The sequence below is a fragment of the Chelonia mydas genome, chromosome 15 (assembly GCF_015237465.2).
Source record: "Chelonia mydas isolate rCheMyd1 chromosome 15, rCheMyd1.pri.v2, whole genome shotgun sequence".
Taxonomy (NCBI): domain Eukaryota; kingdom Metazoa; phylum Chordata; order Testudines; family Cheloniidae; genus Chelonia; species Chelonia mydas.
This window is the reverse complement of record NC_057856.1, coordinates 30,262,375-30,279,042: the sequence shown is the minus strand read 5'-3', so window position 1 is coordinate 30,279,042 and position 16,668 is coordinate 30,262,375. Positions and strand designations below refer to the sequence as shown.

General features: G+C 45.0%; 1 protein-coding gene across 9 annotated transcripts in view; it reads right to left on the bottom strand.

Annotated features, from left to right (window-relative positions):
- Window positions 1-16,668, bottom strand: part of KIAA1671 (KIAA1671 ortholog) — a 152,139-nt gene that overhangs the window by 9,096 nt on the left and 126,375 nt on the right. For 8 of the 9 annotated variants that reach the window (XM_037878429.2, XM_043529243.1, XM_037878433.2 and 5 more), the window contains 3 exons: window positions 6,587-6,842; window positions 4,073-4,247; window positions 254-378 (listed from right to left, as the gene is read on the bottom strand). In XM_037878429.2, coding sequence (XP_037734357.1) covers window positions 254-378; window positions 4,073-4,247; window positions 6,587-6,842 — 556 coding nt within the window. Of the gene's footprint in view, window positions 1-253; window positions 379-4,072; window positions 4,248-6,586; window positions 6,843-16,668 lie in introns of those variants that run through there. The other variant, XM_037878430.2, reaches the window with a different exon arrangement.

Here is a 16,668-nt window from a genome sequence, read left to right as displayed (position 1 = left end):
GGGAGATGGGGCTCAGGCTTTGGCTTTGGCCCCCGCAAGTCTAAGCCAGCTCTGGCGACCCCATTAAAATGAGATCGCGACCCACTTGGGGTCCCAACCCACAGTTTGAGAACCGCTGCGTTAATATATAAATTGCCCTTTCGGGGATTCTTGCACCTTCTGCTTGAGAGCATCTGATGGTGGCCGCTGTCAATCATGGGATACTGGACTAGATGGACCCCGACCTAATCTAATATGATCTGTCTATCTTCACCTTAAGAACAGAGTGGTCCATGCCTGGAAAAACAGGAAGCCTCTGAGGTTGCACAGCTGAGGCTCTCTCAGTTCGGTGTATTTTTTCTTCCTCATCAGACTCTTCCTGTTTTGTAGATTTCTCTTCTAACAAAAATTACAATGACCAGATGTTATTTCACCCCAGACACATTTAAATAGAAACAAAGCAAGTTGGTCAGCAAACTTCCTGTCTATGCCTTGACCTCATAACCCTCTTCCTATGTAACAATGTAACATAGTAGAATCATGAAGACTCAGTGGAAGTTATTTGACATGATTAAGCACTCATACCATGGCGTTGGGCACATTGTAAATACCTAATGGTAGAGAGACTCTGTTTATTAGGGCTGTAAAAGGGCAGAATTGCATACTTAAATTAATTCAGCTATTGCTTCTGAATTGTTCCGTTTATACATTAAAGCATCAAAGCACACGTGTGTATGTTACAGTTAAGTTTACAATAGCTCAGTTCACTCACATTCACTGGCCTCTTACTTGGAAATTACTACATTTTGGCTTTGCACAATGATCATCAGAGGTCACAGCTTGAACCAAAAACAGCTGTAGCTTTGTAATATTAACATTTCTGATTTGATGTCTTAAAATGAACACTGCATTTTGAGTCAGATCACTAATCATGCACGCAAGTGCAGCTAGTTACTAGCAACATGAGAACAGAGCAGTCGGCACACTCAACCATGCAATAGCTGGGAAAACTTGCTCTTCATGTCCCTGAAACAGAAAACAGCAAAAGGGGCTAGTTTGATCGTACACTCTTTTCTCCCATCCATTGAGCCTTAAGATCCTCCACTGTATTCTGTACTTCCCTGGGGAGTCCAGAGGACTGCAGCTATAAGGTTGATGCATAACTATGGTGGTTACCATAGAACCGGAGGCTGTGTCAGCTGATTGAGAGAAGACCGTAAACACGCTTTGACAATCGCCTTTGGTGATGAGGGCTTGAAACTGGTCCTTCTGCTCTTGTGGCAAAAGTGAGAACATTTGCTATAGTTCATACCGTTGCACTTTGCCATCAAGGCATGATAGCTGGCTACCCAGGGCAACCAAAGAGTAGCTTTTGTGGCCAAAAAGGTGCAGGAGCTTAAGATCATTGTTGTAAGGTGTTGATCTAGACTGGCAAGGGTAAAGTTTTTGGCCCAAGGGCCGCATCTGGGTGGGGAAATTGTATGCAGGGCCATGAATGTAGGGCTTGGCAGGGGGTTGGGATGTGGGAGGGAGTGTGTGCAGTATGCAGGAAGGGGCTCAAGGCAAGAGGCTGGGCTGTAGGAGGGGTGCGGCAGGGGGCTGGGGTGTAGGAGGGAATGTGGGGCGCAGAAGGGTCTGCGGTATGCAGGAGGGGGCTCAGGGCAAGGGGTTGGGGCACAGGAGGGCTGCGGGGTGTGGCAGGGGGCTCAGGGCACAGGGTTGGAGTGTGGGGTGCAGGAAGGGTTTGGGGTGCGGGCTCCAGCCCAGTGCTGCTTACCCCAAGCAGCTCCAGGATGGCCAGCATGTCCGGCAGGGGCTCCTGGGGGTGCGGCAGGCAGCTCCGCCGCGCGTTGCCCTCACCTGCGGGTACCGCCCCTGAAGCTCCCATTGGCCGCAGTTCCCCGTTCCCGGCCAATGGGAGCTGCAGGGGGCGGTGCTTTCAGGCGAGGGCAGCACGTGGAGCCATCTGCTCCTCGCTCCCCCAGGGGCCACAGGGACGTGGTGCAAGGCCAGGGCAGGCAGGGAGTCTGCCTTAGCGCCGTGCACCATGGGGCTGGCAATCCCACGGGCCAGATTGAAAGCCTTGACGGGACGTAGTTTGCCCTCCTCTGATCTAGACCAACGTTGCCTGCTTCTCTCATTAATGGCATTGATTACCAGAGAGTTTGGGATGAGATGGGAGAAAAGGCACTCTGACCCCTTGGCTGGTACATAGTGCTTCTTGTCAGCCTGCTTGCATGGAGGCAAGGCAGTAGCTATTGTTTGCCATAGTGTACGGGCTGGAGGCTATAGGGCATCATTAATAGGCAAGGCTACCTCACCTTGAGGAGAGGTATGTACAACATGCACCAGGAGTGCTGCGGTTCTTGTATCTCCTCCAAGGGATTGTTAAAGCCTCAGCCACCCTCTTCATCCATTCTTGGAAGTCTTTGAAGTCACCCACGTAGGATGGGGGAGGGAACATAATTGCCTTGTCTCGTAAGGAAGAGGATTTATTAGATGGTAGTGCCTTCTCCTCTGCCCTTAGCTCTTGTTCTTCTAAAGGATCTTCCTTGGGAAGAGGGTTCTGGGGTCTCAGTGGTGACACTCTATAGAACTGATCACCAGACAGGATCCAAGGGTTCCAGAAAGCCCAAAGTGGCAGGGCATAAGGAAAGGGAGAGGGACCTCCAGGTTGCTATTGCCAAGGCTGACGGGTCAGACGTCAACTGGTTCCTGTGGTCTCATCCTTAGGACATAGCACAGGAAAGGTGGTAGAATCCTGTAGGGAAATGTCTGAGTCTGAGGAAGTGTCATCCCTTGTATTCAGCGGAGGAGCTAAGCAGTACTGGAGGGTATGCCAGTACCAGAGGGTACATCAGTACTGGCAAAAATCCTTCTTGGTACTCCTCAGGAGAGGGAATTTGGGTTCTACTGACACTTGGAGAGCCTCTTGAGAAAGAAATCCAACCAGTATCAGAGCTCTTAGACACTGATCCTCAGGTTGAGATCCGTCGAGTGGTACTGGAGAGGGTATGGATGGTATGGTCCTACGCCCTTTATGGCCATGGCTCAAGGAAGAGGTCAAAGATGCTTTCTTCAAAGAGTCCCTCCCTCTGCTTGGAGGGCTCCAATGAGGCTACCACTTGTTTGCTGAGAGACTTCTTGGTACACAGTGTGCTAGAAGCCTTTTTTGGAGGTACCAACCTCTTGGTACCAGAGGAACTACAAGCCTCGGCATTACCCATACTCTGAGGCAAGGTCTCCCTATTTCCTGGTCTCTGGGCCAATTTCTCCCATCCGGGGATCAAGGTATTTTCTCTTTAGTAGATTTTGAAGTCTTCAAATGTGTCCCTTCATCCCTGCTCATTGAAGCTGAAGAAATCACTGGACCGGCCTAAGAGGCTGACCCCAGTGTATGGGTGAGAGGGTGGAAAGGTGCAGGGGAAGATTTGGACTCTGAAGTGGTGGTGGGTCTCAAAGTGAATGCTCAATAAGGAGCAACTTCAGCCTCTCTCAGGTTCCCGGATCTGCTCTTGAAGCTAAAGCAGACTTGCACTTTGACAGGATTTGAGACTCTCCATGACAGCTGGAATGCCCATTGTTGAGGGGAAAGGACCTGTGTCAGGTCTGTCAGGGTTTGAAGCCCAGGGTTTTGGGCACACCCAAGGAAGAAAGGCCGCAAATGAACAGGGGCCAAGGGCAAGAGGCCCTGACCATGGAACAAAAGGGGGGACCCGCTAAACCACAGAACTTTTGGTGGGGAAAGAAAATGTAAAACAACAAACTAAAATAAGTGACTAACATTAATAAAATAATAGGAACAACAAGGAAAAAAACAAGGTAGGTATGCTAAGTTAGTGGACACCTCTAGTCACAGGTGGTTGAGAAGGAACTGGAGTCCACCCCGCACTGTATATCCTCAGGCTGAAGCACAAAGACACGTGGACCTGCACACACTGCTGACAAAAATCTCTGAAGGTGCACACACAACTAAAGCTGAGTACCCACAGGGACATTAGCTCAAAGGAGAGAGAAGATTCTATGGAGGACATAATATATCTCCAACCCCGCAGCACCATGACTAATTATTTCACAGGACTGAGAGGGATACCTGTGGAGTCTTTAAACATCCAAGTGCTGTCAGTCTCCTGCATCACAGAGAGTTTGTTTTCAGATTCTATCTGTCTGCTTCTCCTGAGCGAATGGGAGCTAGGTGGCCGGTGGCGAATCCTTTTGCTGAGCTGCACACGGGTTTTCAGGACACTGGAATCCAGTATAGAAGTTTGCTTTTAAAGAGAAAAAGGTTACCCTCAAATGTGGCAATTTCAATTAGTCTGAAAATAGAGCAGTTCATTCCATAACTACTTCAGGTCTTATTTTTAAGCATAACCATATTTCAGCTTAATTAGGACTACTTTTGTTTTAATTATTATCACTGTTATTTTAAACTCCAATTAAATCGAATTTACTCAGAGTGCTAAGATACTGTACAATAACCGATATGGAACTACAGTGCTTTCCCATTTGGACAGTTCCCTGAACTCTGCTTGGTTCTGGATGTCTGATCTGTATAATCACTGCAGAGTTATTTTTCAATAACCAAACTATGATAATCTGTGTGCTCTTACTAGGTAACAATGGCCATCAGCCAATCAGAAGGCAGGGATTTGCAAAACTGTAAAGTGATTATGCAACTCTCTCTCTCCCTCTGCTATATTTTCCCAGCTCTGATTGGTCCCCATCCTCAGAAATGTCAAGCTGTTTGCCAGCAACAAAAAGACTGAAAGTTAAATACCATGGCCTTTGGTAAAAAGGAGATAATCAGTTATTTAAAACAATGCCATCTCCATACACAAAGGAAAACTGAATGGATTACAGTAGAGCAAAGGCCGCTGCAGTTATATTTAGTGATATAATTCATTGATGATTATGACTGAGTCTTTTCCCAGAGGCCCTGGGCCCTCCATCCTCCCCTGTGAAAACTTCTATTTTAAAATAAATATTTTAAAAGTTCTCAGTTCAGAAACTAGCCATTCACCCAGACAGCACAGGGGCCTTCTAGACTTCAACAGTTCTGCTTAAAGTCATCACTGTTTTGAAATGGCACTTGCAGCTGCTGGGAGGATGGGATCTATGGTCCTATAGTTGAGCCCACTGCAAGGTATCCTACACCCAGAATCCCCTGGCAGTAAGGTGTGAAACCGCTGTGCTGCACTGCCCAGGATCTGGACAATTATCCTTAGTTACAGGAAGAGAAAGTGTTATCCTCCTTCAGACATTTTACAGTGCAGTCTGCCGTTTAGCTACACTACTGCTATTTAGGACAGCCACACTAATACGTAAATAGATGCATTGTAGCGGCTTCTGCCAACACTCTACATTCCACCTTCCCCAAAACTGTACAGTTGTACTACAAAACAAGAGAGAGGTGTGTGTGTGTGTGTGTGTATAGAGAACGTAACAATTCATAGGTTTCAGAGTAACAGCCGTGTTAGTCTGTATTCGCAAAAAGAAAAGGAGGACTTGTGGCACCTTAGAGACTAACCAATTTATTTGAGCATGAGCTTTCGTGAGCTACAGCTCACTTCATCGGATGCATACTGTGGAAATCGCAGAAGACATTATATACACAGACACCATGAAACAATACCTCCTCCCACCCCACTCTCCTGCTGGTAATAGCTTATCTAAAGTGATCATCAAGTTGGGCCATTTCCAGCACAACTTGATGATCACTTTAGATAAGCTATTACCAGCAGGAGAGTGGGGTGGGAGGAGGTATTGTTTCATGGTGTCTGTGTATATAATGTCTTCTGCGATTTCCACAGTATGCATCCGATGAAGTGAGCTGTAGCTCACGAAAGCTCATGCTCAAATAAATTAACAATTCATAGGAAGCTTTCTACAGTATCTGCCACTAGATGACATATAATAAAAGATGAGTAACTCTTATTCAAGATAAATTCTTAATTCACAGAGACTGTATCTGAAAGGAGAAATCCACATTATCTCTAGGTATGCTCTCGTATAGCACTAAAGCAGAGTACAGTCTGCATCACTAGGCACTATATTACCAACATTCCTGTGTAATTCAGGATTCTCAATTTCTCAAAAGATCCTCTTTAAACTAAAATCATTTTAGGAATATGATTTTTAAAAGACTGCAGAAAGACAGTCCCATTGTCAATTAGAAAAGTAGTATTCAAATCCAATATCTGTAGCTTAATCTGCATTTCTCACAGCATGGTGAGCACTAGCAATTTGTATCACTTAACTATGTTGTCTCAGAAATGTATGGCTTCCATTTCCTAGAGCCATTAAACTCTTTTACACAGCACGTCTCCTAGGAGCAGACTGAAAAATGACCAACTGAAGTGCAAACCATTGTCCCTTTGGACTCTTAATAGAATTCACACAGACTTAATAGGAAGGGCAGTCACAAGAACTTTCATTGCAATTTATCTTGAACTTTTCACACAAGAAGTCAATAAAGAAGCCTTAATGGATAAAGAAGCATAGCACAAGGTTGAACATAAAGTTGGGAGAAGACATGGCATAGCATTTTGCTAACAATATAGGTAACGTACTTAAAAATGAACAACTCTTTCCCTTTATGGAGACTTACATCAATGAAGGAGAAGTCAATGCTTTTCTCCTCAGGGTAGGTATCTGCTGGAAGGGGTCCCTCAATACCATCAGTTGAATCCATATCAGTGCTGGAACGGTCCAAACTTGTGCTCCTTTGGTCTTTTAAGGAATGGTGCTGATCGATCATGGAGGCAGGTTCCGTTTGAGAAGAGAGAGAAGACAGCCGGCTATTTGGTGGCTGCTTCCTTGTTGAAACAACATTGCTTTCTGAGGAAGGAGACTCGGGCACAAAGCTGCAACACAAGAGAATGAACTCTGAGGCAGAAGGATACATGAGTGAACATATGTGCAAGTATATTTTATACCATGCATACTCAGAATGCAATCATGATGTATCGCGTGTTCAGGAACATGTATGCAGCCATCCATGAGAGGGACAGACTATATAGTCCTAGAACTAGTGTGCGGCTTGAGTCATAGGGATAATGGATTGAGGCTGAAGTGAGGAGGCCTCTTCCATAAGCCCCAGAGCAACTACTGTGGCCACAACTGCAGCTGCAAATTTGTACCAGTCCCCATGGCGGAGGAGGAGAATGGCAGACGGATCCATAAACCACAGATCCATCGGCCCTGGTCCCACCTCAGCCCCACAACTCCCTGGACTGCTGCACTGTAATCAAAATTTGCAAAGCTTCACAGTATACAGTGGTTGTGGACCTCCAAATCCAGCCATGCTTTCTGCAAAGGAGCAGCACCAGTCCAGGTCTTTGCACTGCCACAGATGACAGACAGGATGTGGCCCTTCATCGTTCAGAGTGAAAGCTGAAACCACATCTAGAGGCAAGAAATGTATCATTTGGAGACACTACAGGCCAGCAGAGAGGGGTGAATCATTTTCACTGTAATAACTTTTTCACCACCAATGGCTTCACTTAGGATTCACCTACACCAGGGGTACCCAGAGGTCTTCCAGGGGGCACATCAACTCATCTAGATGTTTGCTTAGTTTTTCAACTGCCTACATAAAAAGCATGAGCAAAGTCAGTACAAACTAAGAAAGTAAGCAATTTTTCAGTGATAGGGTGCTGTGACACTTTTACATTTGTATGTCTGATTTTGTAAGCAAGTAGCTTTTAAGTGAGGTGAAACTTGGGGTATGCAACGACAATCTGACTCCTGAAAGGGGTATACTAGTCTAGAAAGGTTGAGAATCACTGGTCTATGCACAAAAATGTGCATTAACTTAAAATAGCAGTAAAGACACAACAACTTTAACTTGGGTTCAACTCCAGGCTGCCCTGTTACACTTGAGCTGCTAATCAGAGTTACAAGGCAAGTTGCCATGTCTTGTCTGCTATTTTAACCTGAGCCAGCTAATGGAGGTAGGCTACTCCCAGTTAAGAACACCTTTTTTTTTTTTTTTTGGTGCTGTGTAAACCTATCCTCTAAATCAGCGGTTCTCAAAAAATTTTTTCCTGCGGACCACTTGAAAATTGCTGAGGGTCTCAGCAGACCACTTAATCATCGTTCCAAATGTTGTTTGTACCATTAACTAACTATTGTAAAATGTTTTGGATAAAAGCGCTATTGCGATGGATGTGCCCTCTCTTCCTCGCTGCAGCAGCCCTCAAGCTGGGAAGAAGGGGGGTCTCTCCCCCTCTCCCCTGCCACAGCAGCCACAGAGCTGGGGCTGGGAAGGAGGGCCATCTCTCCCCAGCAGCCACGGCCCTGGAGCTGGGGAAAGTCACCTCTTTCTCTGGCCGCTGTGGCCCTGCACATCACAAATTCCCCCCACCCCCTCTTCTCACCCCACTGCCCCCTCCCACCTACCCTCTATTTCCCCCAAGGCCCAAGCTGCTTAAGTCACTGGCCTGACCAAAGGTCAGCACTTCCATGACACTCCCATGTCAGGGCAGGTGGGAAGATGCTATCCTGTGATTGGGAGGCATTAAGCTTAAACAGCATGATGATTTATATTTTGTCTTTCCTATCTGCAATTATATTTGTTACTTAAGGTTCGATCAGAGAAATACTGAAGGGTTGATCCCTCGATCAGTACACATCAAGAGTTTAAACACTCAAGAAAATGAAACCAAAATTGGCCTGATGAACCATAGTTGCTGTGGTGAGACAGAGGGGATCACTAGATTAAATAAATCCTAAACTATTGTGGAATTTAGCAGTTGTAAGAAATAATTTGAACTACACCTGGGAGTAGCAGATAAGCAGGGCAGGGCACAGCATGCCAGTATTAAATATACTTATCACAGTTCGCCCCACTCAAGATATGTGCTGACATATTCTGCTCTAGCTCAAGATTCTGGGTTCTTTTAAAGATTAGCCCCTAAATACAGCACACAAACAACTAGCCTCAAGATTAAAAAGGTGTGGATCACTAATGTAAGGTCTGTGCCAGAGAGGAAGGGCCACAGACATCAAGGAGTACTGCGGAAAGGGATCTGGGGGTCATAGTGGACCACAAGCTAAATATGAATCAAGAGTGTAACACTGTTGCAAAAAAAGCAAACATAATTCTGGGATGTATTAGCAGGAGTGTTGTAAACAAGACACAAGAAGTAATTCTTCTGCTCTACTCTGCAGTGATTAGGCCTCAGCTGGAGTATTGTGTCCAGTTCTGGGCGTCACATTTCAGAAAAGATGTGGACAAATTGGAGGAAGTCCAGAGAAGTGCAACAAAAATGATTAAAGGTCTAGAGAACGTGACCTACGAGGGAAGATTGAAAAAACTGGGTTTGTTTAATCTGTGGAAGAGAAGACTGAGAGGGGACATGATAACAGTTTTCAAGTACATAAAAGATTGTAACAAGGAGAAGGAAGAAAAATTGTTCTCCTTAACCTCTGATGATAGGACAAGAAGCACTGGGCTTAAATTGCAGCAAGGGCAGTTTAGGTTGGACATTAGGAAAAACTTCCTAACTGTCAGGGTGGTTAAGCACTGGAATAAATTGCAAGGGAGGTTGTGGAATCTCCATCACTGGAGATTTTTAAGAGCAGGTTAAACAAACACCTGTCAGGGATGGTCTAGATCAGGGGTGGGCAAACTTTTTGGCCAGAAGGCCACATCTGGGTGGAGAAATTGTGTGCAGGGCCATGAATGTAGGGCTGGGGCAGGGGGTTGGTGTGGGGGAGGGAGTAGGGGGTGTGGGAGGGCGTGCGGTGTGCAGGAAGGGGCTCAGGACAAAGGGTTGGGGTGCAGAAGGGGGCTCAGGGCGGGCAGTTGTGGTGCAGAAGGGGTGCAGTAGGGGGCTCAGGGCAGGAGGCTGGGGTGCGGGGTGAGAGCTCCGGCCTGGCACTACTTACCTCAAGCGGCTCTAGGGTGGCAGCAGCACACAGCGGGGGCTAATGCCCTGGCCCCGTGCCACTCCTGGAAGTGGCCAGCATGTCGGGAAGTCGCTCCTGGGGGTGGGGTGGGGTAGTCGGCTCCGCTGCATGCGGCCCTCATCTGTGGGGTCCACACCCAAAGCTCCCGTTGGCTGCGGTTCCCCATTCCTGGCCAATGGGAGCTGCAGGGGGCGATGCCTGTAGACCAGGGCAGCACACGGAGCCCTCTGCCCCCATCCCTGGGGCCGCAGGGACGTGGTGCTGGCTGCTTCCAGGAGTGGCGCAGGGCCAGGGCAGACAGGGAGCCCACTCTAGCCCCACTGCGCCACGGGGCTGGCAATCCTGCAGGCCAGATTGAAAGCCCGGATGGGCAGGATCTGCGGGCTGTAGTTTGCCCTCCCCTGGTCTAGATAATGCTTAGTCCTACCATGAGTGCAGGGGACTAGAGTAGATGACCTCTTGAGGTCCCTTCCAGTCCTCCGATTCTATGATTCACTGTGGCAATGTGCTACCATCACATGCTGTGGAATACCGTGCTAGTTACAGAGTTTCGATTTACTTTGCTGCCACTGGGTTTTCAAATGGTTCTCACTCCAGTTTAACATTAGGAGCATTTTTCCTCTCCAATCATTCTAATAAAGAAAAATCTCTCTTCTTTATTCTGGGGCCATTTCAGTGAGTCACACACCTTGCTACACCCCAAAGAGCAATTAATTTAAAACAAATGATATGAAGCTACTCATGTTGAGCAGCAGATGGCATCAGAACCTAGAATTGGAATAGGAAGGTCTTTAAAGGCAGATCTTTTTAAAAAAGACACACTTTAATAAAACAAATACCAAGGTTTTGAAGACCTGTAGGTGATCATTAGCAGCAGTCATTCAGGCCTGGAAAACCTCCCCCCACTCCAACCCCAAACTTAGTTATCAAAGGAATCACTCTACATCCAGACAAAGACTTATACTGGTCAGTTATCTTGCATAACCATTGTGGGACGCAGGGTTGGAGCAGCATTTGATGGGGGGAGGAGAGAAGTGGAATTAAGTGGAAGTTTCATGGCATGGCAAAGCTGATGTGGTTTTATTTTTATTTTTTTAAATGAAGCACTCATGGCTCAGACTCATTTCTGCTAAGCGTCCTTTATAATTAAATACCTGCTTTTGAGAAGTTTCTAGCTAAGCTATTTTAAGAAACAAAAATCTTAAACTGTGTGCTCATGTGTGTTAAATATATATATGTGCACATTTTTGAAGAGCAGCTTGGTGTGATTGACAGTGATAACAATCTTGAAAGGAAAACATTCAAGAATGTACGGTTGGGAAAAACAGTTTTAGAAAAGAAACTGAATGTAATCCAATATCAGTAAGCTACAATGGGCATGAATTTGCCTTTTATATCCTGTAACTGAAATCTTTAAGTGGAAATTATTTTGCATCATATGTGGCTATTTATTTGCAGTGTGTAGATAGAGAGAGTAAAAAGGGAAAAAAATCAAGCAACAGCAAATGTGTTAATTTCCAGATTGGCAGGGACTGGTAGCACTGCAGAGGTAGCGTTTCCAGCAGATAAGCAGAAGAAACGTCTCTTGCTTCCCTCAACAGTGGCCCTGCTCCCAGCCAATTAAGAAGTGGTGCTAATGAGCTCCAGAGGGAACCTTGTCTAGTATTCTTTATTGGGAAAGATGGTTGGTATCTGCAACTTTAAGCCTTCTAGATTCATTCGGAGTGTGAAAGAATGCAGAAATGTGCTAAGAGAATTTTGGGACATAGCACCTTTGGTGGAATTTAAGCTACACATTTAAAACTATTTTCTGATTTGTAAGTCTCTGGAAAAGTTCTCCCAGACCACACCTTTGGACTGAAAGTGATGTAGGTGTGGGCAGCCTTGAAAAGTGAAAATGTTTTGTGTCAACAGTATTAGAAAACACAGTTGCTTTCATTTGATTTAAACTAATTAGTGGCTTCCTCATCACAAACTTTTGAATACATTCCCTTTTGGAGTTCCTGCACAATTACAACATCATTACATCTCTACCCTAATATAACGCTGTCCTTGGGAGCCAAAAAAATCTTACCGCATTATAGGTGAAACCGCGTTATATCGAACTTGCTTTGATCAAAGCTTAGGCTGGAGCATGCAGCCCCCCCACAGAGTGCTGCTTTACCGTGTTATATCCAAATTCGTGTTATATCGGGTCACGTTATATTCGGGTAGAGGTGTACTGTGACACAGCTAATCAAACGAAAATGACAAAGATAACCGGAGCACGAGAATATATTATGCAGAGTAGATTTTTTTCCACCCCAACACCACATTAAGTAAAGGAGCCAAATCAGAAATTAAAATATAAGCCATCCCCTCAGTCCAGCCCCTTGAAGTCTCCAGTGCATCTGGTCTACAGTATCATTTAGAATAGATTGCAACTTCTTTGGGCTAAAAACCTGTTATGCTTGCATATTCTGTATATCACACAATTATTAAAATACCATATCAGTGCTCAATACTGTATATGCCTTTCACAAAGATTGTCCGATCTTCTAAAAAGTAAACCCAACATTGTCACACAAAGTGCACCCAAACAAACACAACAGGTACCATACAAATGTAAACAATGAAATACAATATTTTATTTTCATTGTTCATGTAAACGGTCCTAGCAAGGCAGCCCTAAATTGCTGTAAAGAATATGCTGCTTTACTCAGTGCAAGAGACTGTGCAATACCAGAGTCTGGAAGTATAATATAGGGGACATCCTGTTTTAACCTGAATACCTTTGTAATATACTAAAGAGTCAGAGTCAACTCTCTGTATCTACACACTGCAAATAAATAGCCACATATGATGCAAAATAATTTCCACTTAAAGATTTCAGTTACAGGATATAAAAGGCAAATTCATGTCCATTGTAGCTTACTGATATTGGATTACATTCAGTTTCTTTTCTAAAACTTTCCAGTAGTCCAAGGAAATGGCTAAAATGTCAAAATGTCACCTGCTATAAAATCAGATTATTACAATTCCATTATGTAACTAATATGTCTCTCTCTCATAGAAGAGACTGAATTTGCCTCTCTGAAGACTCATATCATTTTTAAAGACCTGCAAAGAAAGATTGGGATAGCTCACTGAAGAACTTGAGAAGGTTTATACAAAAATTTCTCTTTATTTAAAAAGAGAAAATCTGAATAACTGAACCATCAGTACCCACTTTAATGAACTATCTGCTAAACTGCATTACAAATGAGACTCTTGCGCTAGCTCCAGCAGTGCCTAGCTCCACTGGGAGAGGATCTCTAGTTTCTCTCTCAGTGAAAGGTACCCATAAACAATCTGCAATTTCACAATTACTGATTTTGCCTTGGAATTCCCCTCTTGCCTCAGAATTGTGCTTCAGAATCTTCACTGTCATTAAAAAAAATTATATTCCTAGTCCTTAAATTTGGGGAGATAACCTTGAAACCAGCAACAGAACATAAATCAATGCAGGGATATCCCCGAGACACTCCTGAAAAGGACTAAAACAATGGCTCTTACAGAGCTGTCTTGTTCATCTGAATCAGGGCCCCATGGGGTATGTCTAGACTGCAATGAAACACCCACAGCTGGCCTATGTCTGCTGACTTGGGCTGGGGGCGCGGATGGGCTGGCTATAAAATTGCAGGTCCAAGCCAGAACATTGACACTGTAATTTTCATAGCCCCGCAACCCAAGCTCCACAAGCCTTAGTTAGCTGACATGGGCAAGCTGTGCGTGTTATATTGCAGCGTAGACATACCTATGGACTCCATGGGCAGGGATGCAAAACCATGCTCTGCAGTGTCCCTAGCCTCTGTTTGTCAGAAGCTGGGATGGATCACTTGACGACTACCTGTTCTGTTCATTCCCTCTGAAGCATCTGGCACTGGTCACTGTTGGAAGACAGGCTAGTGGGTCAGACCAATGGTCCGTCTAGCCCAGTGTGGCCACTCTTGTGTTGTTATTCACTGGCCACAAAAACGACCTTTTCCTTGAGATACCAAACATGCCAGCATTACTGACTCAGAATTCACCACGTTGCTGCTGCCAGGCATCCAACATTTTATTTTCTGTCTGCCTTTTGCCAGGATCAACCTGAAGCAGCAGCCTCTTGCTCTCCAACTTTCCCAACCAGGAGGGGGTCATCAGATTACTGTGCATGCTTCCTGCACGGTTTCTTTAAGCCAGGCGGCTGCAGCAGACAGGATGTGGGGGGAGCCGGAAGTGTAAGCTGTCAAGCTGGTCTGCCTCGAGAATTAGCACTGCAGTTGAGGTCCGGGGAGATGAGCTGCCCAAGAAGTTCCAAGCTGGACCACCTAGACAACATTGTGGTAGCCATGGCCCAGGCTGCCTGGAGAACATACTAGAAACCCCATTCTCAAAAATAATCATTGTTTGAACACAAATGAGTATTTTAAACTGCCTCTCATAGGTGTCAGTATATATTTGAGGTCAGGCCTGGGAATGAAAGATATGATATGTCACTGGGTGAGAGTAAGTTAACGGCTGAGGAATTTAGGTTTCTTGCAGCAGAATTTGGTGCCATTGTGCCATGGAATACAGCCCCTGCCCTGGCCATAATTCCGCACCCCAAATAACTATAACTGCTCTCTACAGTTAAATGATTGATATACAATGCAACTACTCAGGTAGCTCATCACCATGCTTTTGTACAACACCTGTTCTTAAACCCTCAAGCCTTAAAAACGTACTCAACCATAAAAAGTAAACAAGCCTGCAACAAAACACCCAGCAAGTTACTGAACTACATTTCCCATAACACCTTAAGGCTAGGTTAGGAGTCACATTTAAAAAACCCAGCCCTCAGACACAGAGACCTTCTAACTATGAGGAGGAAACTGGGTAAGCCTTCTAGCGCCATTCTTCATCCCGTTCCATGAACGAATACAACAGTTACATACAACCCAATAAAATCTGATGCCATTTAACAAGCACTCCATAGTTCTCCACCCCTCAGTCTCACAATGGCTATGTTTTAAGCATCTTTTTCTCCTCGGGAATCACTTTTGACACTCAGTGCTCCTTGCAGCAGCACTGGGTATCCAAGCACAGAAGGAGGTGCAGCACAGAGGCACCAGGGTGGGGGATGCACACAGATGGCCTTTGCTCTTTGTGTTTCCCATCCCCTGGGCCACTCCAGAGGCCAGTCTCCAGCGTACACTGGAGCAGCTTTGGAGGTTGCTTTGGTTTACACCACCTTGCCCACAGCCATCAAAGGGCTACTTTGCAGCTCAGGATTGCTGGAGTGCAGAGCCCTCAGGCCAATCTTCCTGCTCCCAGCAGCATTGTCTGCCCCTGCATGACAATTCCCCCTGGACATTCTTTCCCTATCTGCCGAAGGAGCTGTCTAAAAGAGGCATAGCAGGGCAGGGATCTGGCCAAGAAATAAATAAAGCTATTCAATCCCAAACAGAGAAGAGCAAGTTAGCTCAATATGTTTTTTCAACACGAAGTAAGGTGTAAAGTTAGGGTTTATACAAATACAGCCTGAACATTTGGAAGTGCGTGCAAAGTACATTCAAACTAAAACACAACCAAGAAAAATTGACAGAACAAGCCCTAAGAGAGCAGGTCTCGATCAGGAACACAGACAATATGGAATTAAACATGCAAAGATGGCTGTAAACAGGCCAAGGCCCAAATCAGCTAGTTGAGCGTGGTTTGAGAGAAAACAGTGAACAATGTGAGGCAAGCTAATGGTTTAAAGCTGAAACACGTTCCCCTTGAGAGCAGAGAAGGTTCATATTTAAGATACACAAGCTTTTTTATTAAGTGTGAAGCAGATTGCCACCACAAGACTAGGAAACCTCATTTCTTTATTACATATGTATGGTTAGAGTATTTTTAACTCTCAGGCTCCATAGTCCTGTATGTTTCTATTAAAAGATAAACAGCAAAAGTTTCCACCATTCCCTCCCCACCACATACCTCCCCTCTAGCTCCACTGCATACTAAGAAGATCTAAATCATGAACAGAATATACAGGTAGCTTTATATCTTCTACGCAAATCCAGTAATTGAAAAATCAACTCCTCCATTTACCTGCTGAGTCCTGAGTTCGGGCATCAGCATTCCCCCTGCAATGAATGATGGAATCACCCTACAGGAGAGCAGGGAGGGCAGCCAAGTGCTTAGGATCTTATCAAGGCATTTCCTGCTCTCCTTTACGGGTGATCTCAACATTTGTTGCAGAGGAAAACACCCCAGCATTCAACGCTTGACAATTCAATGCCTAAATAAATTAGCATTTTTAAGGTGGCCTCCTTTTCTATCATGGGTTAACCACAGCCACAATCCAGCTTTGAAATAAATGTTCAAATGGTCTTGCTTTTGAATTTGAAAGGAAGACGCCTTTGTTGTTGGAAACTGATTTCACAGAGAAGGCAGCTGCAAAATACTTAATTAAAGTTTAACTTACTGGAGAGATTTAGATGTTGTCATATCATTTTGTCAGCCCATCAGGCCTTCTCAACCATAAAACTACCCAGCCTTAGCAAGCATAAAATATTTATATTGCACCATCTCCCAGATGCAAAACATATTCTGAACACAAGTGACGTTAGAACTGCAGTAAGACTCAGAGTTAAAGCTGTCATTTCTACATTGTGTTTAGCATTTAAGATATTGCACAAAAACTGACAGACTGATCTGAGACCACGACAATACCTAAACACAATTAGGGGAGTGAGCAAGTTTACAATTTTCACTCCATGGAGCCCTGGCTTTAAAAATGAAAAGTTG